The 2,109-nt window shown below is 33.0% G+C and overlaps 1 protein-coding gene across 1 annotated transcript in view; it reads left to right on the plus strand.

Annotated features, from left to right (window-relative positions):
• LOC119590565 (LIM and SH3 domain protein 1-like) overlaps positions 1-2,109 on the plus strand; it is a gene marked incomplete at both ends in the record, with an annotated part of 2,733 nt that overhangs the window by 174 nt on the left and 450 nt on the right. The window contains 1 exon segment of the mRNA XM_037939230.1: positions 1-124. Within this exon segment, the coding sequence (XP_037795158.1) occupies positions 1-124 (124 nt within the window).

Here is a 2,109-nt window from a genome sequence, read left to right on the forward strand (position 1 = left end):
ATCCAAACCTCATCCTATCACCATCACCCAGCCCCACAAAACATGTATCATGATGCCAACCACAACTCCCCATACTCTGCCCGAACGTCCCAGACCCTCATCTACTCCAGTCAGACTGGACCAGGTAGAGTAGCTATTATTGTTGAGGTAGAATAATGAATTTCAAGTATGAAAAAAAAAGAATCATATCTTTCATACCTTAGTTTTGCAAACTGGTATATTTTAGTAGTAATAGTACTTTGAAACTGTTTTGTGAAACAGGCTCTTTGAATACAAATTTCTAGCTTCAAGGTAAGTGGAAGTTCACTGAAATCTTGTTTGCCTTTTGCTTTTGGTAGTTGGTAGAGTGCTGTAGTTTTTGTTTTGTGGAAGATTTGTTTTGTATTTTTAACAGTTGGAAGTGCTAATATTGTGCCAGTTTATGGTTTTCTCAGTTGTTTATGCCAAGTGCATTTTGGATTTACCTTATTTGCTGATCACTTTACTCTCACCAAATAACATTATAGAGCGTAACAGTTCCTAATATATTATTTTTGTTTGTATGTACTTCATCAAAGGAAAGTAAAAGTTATTTTCTGTATATTCTAAAGAGTTTTATGAATTACAAGTATGCTATTTTGGGAAACTGATTTCTAGTGTCTGAAATGCTATTACAATTGTTCAGTGATTAAGTCCCATTTTCATGACGATACATGCATAGCAGCAGGATCATTGCTAGCATGTTCAAGGAAGTTCCATTGCTAATGTCAAATTTACAGTCAATTGCATTCAATGCTGTGTAGTTCCAAGCAAAGATGTAGACTGATCAACAATAGGTGATGATGATGACAGTTGGGATAGCAGCTGCACTAATAAGAAAACAAAAGGAACAGTCTAAGTAGATAAATAATTTGTTGTTGAAGAGAATAGAGACTTTCTTGCTTTATTCCCAATTACCATATAGAAATAGGGTTTAAATTTAACCTTCCAAATTTTTTATTTTGCTTATATTTTTTTGTAATCTTGTAGATTTTCTCCTCATTTTAATGACATATCTTCATTTATTATGAAAATGGCCCTCTTTGTATCTGGAGACATTGATGGAATATGTTTGCTAGGATATCTGAATGATGTATATGTGTATGTGAACAAGCCTAGCCAGCCATAAATGTCAGGCCAGAGCAGACAACTGTCCACTACATTGGTCATACGTGCTTGAAGGAAAGTAACTTGTTCAGAGTCACTCATGCTCACAAATTGCAATGTCTTCAAGATGCTATCATGCAAGTATTGTTGTATAAATGGGTGTTTATTTCTTAGGAATTTATTTGTAAGATGTGGAAAAGTTCTGAGTTAGCCCAGATTATTATTTTTTTTACTTACCAAAGGCTTGTTACAGTTTTGTAAATGACTTGTTTATGCATTGTTTTTACATGTATTTGTTTTCAGGAATGGTTCTGTACCATATTGCATTAATAGATTACAATCGATCATTATTGTATGCATTGAATGTACCCCAATCTATAATGAACTTCTTTCCTTTGCCTCAACTAGATACAATAAAAAAAATGTATGACATTGAAGTTGTAATGGGACAGGATTGGTCTGAACACTACTGGCCAAGAGGAGGAAATGAAGTGGTAGCATTCCATCCTCCCATTCATGAACAATGGTGGAACAAATCTCCAGATATCAACAAATACACCTTTGACAAGGGGGTCATGGGTATTAATAATTGGGTGCTTGTCTGTGTGGTTTCCTACCTTTTATTTTTTATAGTCACAGATTTTTCCATATTTATTTTTTCCCTCTTATGTAGATAAAGTGTTTTAATGTAATGTGTTTTAATGTTTTTATTTGCATTATGTATTTTTAAACATTTTGTTCAGATAGTAACAACAAGAACATGATACACAAGAGTTGTAGAGAATATTTTTATATGATATTATTAACTTCATTTTCCAGTCATAGTGCAATATCATTAGAGATCTCAATTAGACAGTAGGAGCAGTTTCAGTAAAAGTAAAACATAAAATTGCATTAAGTGTGGGTGTTAAACTAATAGTTTATTTCTAAGAAGGCTGTTAATCCATTCATGGATATATATTTGCATGTTTATTTTGTAATAAC

The sequence above is a fragment of the Penaeus monodon genome, chromosome 27 (assembly GCF_015228065.2).
Source record: "Penaeus monodon isolate SGIC_2016 chromosome 27, NSTDA_Pmon_1, whole genome shotgun sequence".
In the NCBI taxonomy this organism is placed as follows: Eukaryota; Metazoa; Arthropoda; class Malacostraca; order Decapoda; family Penaeidae; genus Penaeus; species Penaeus monodon.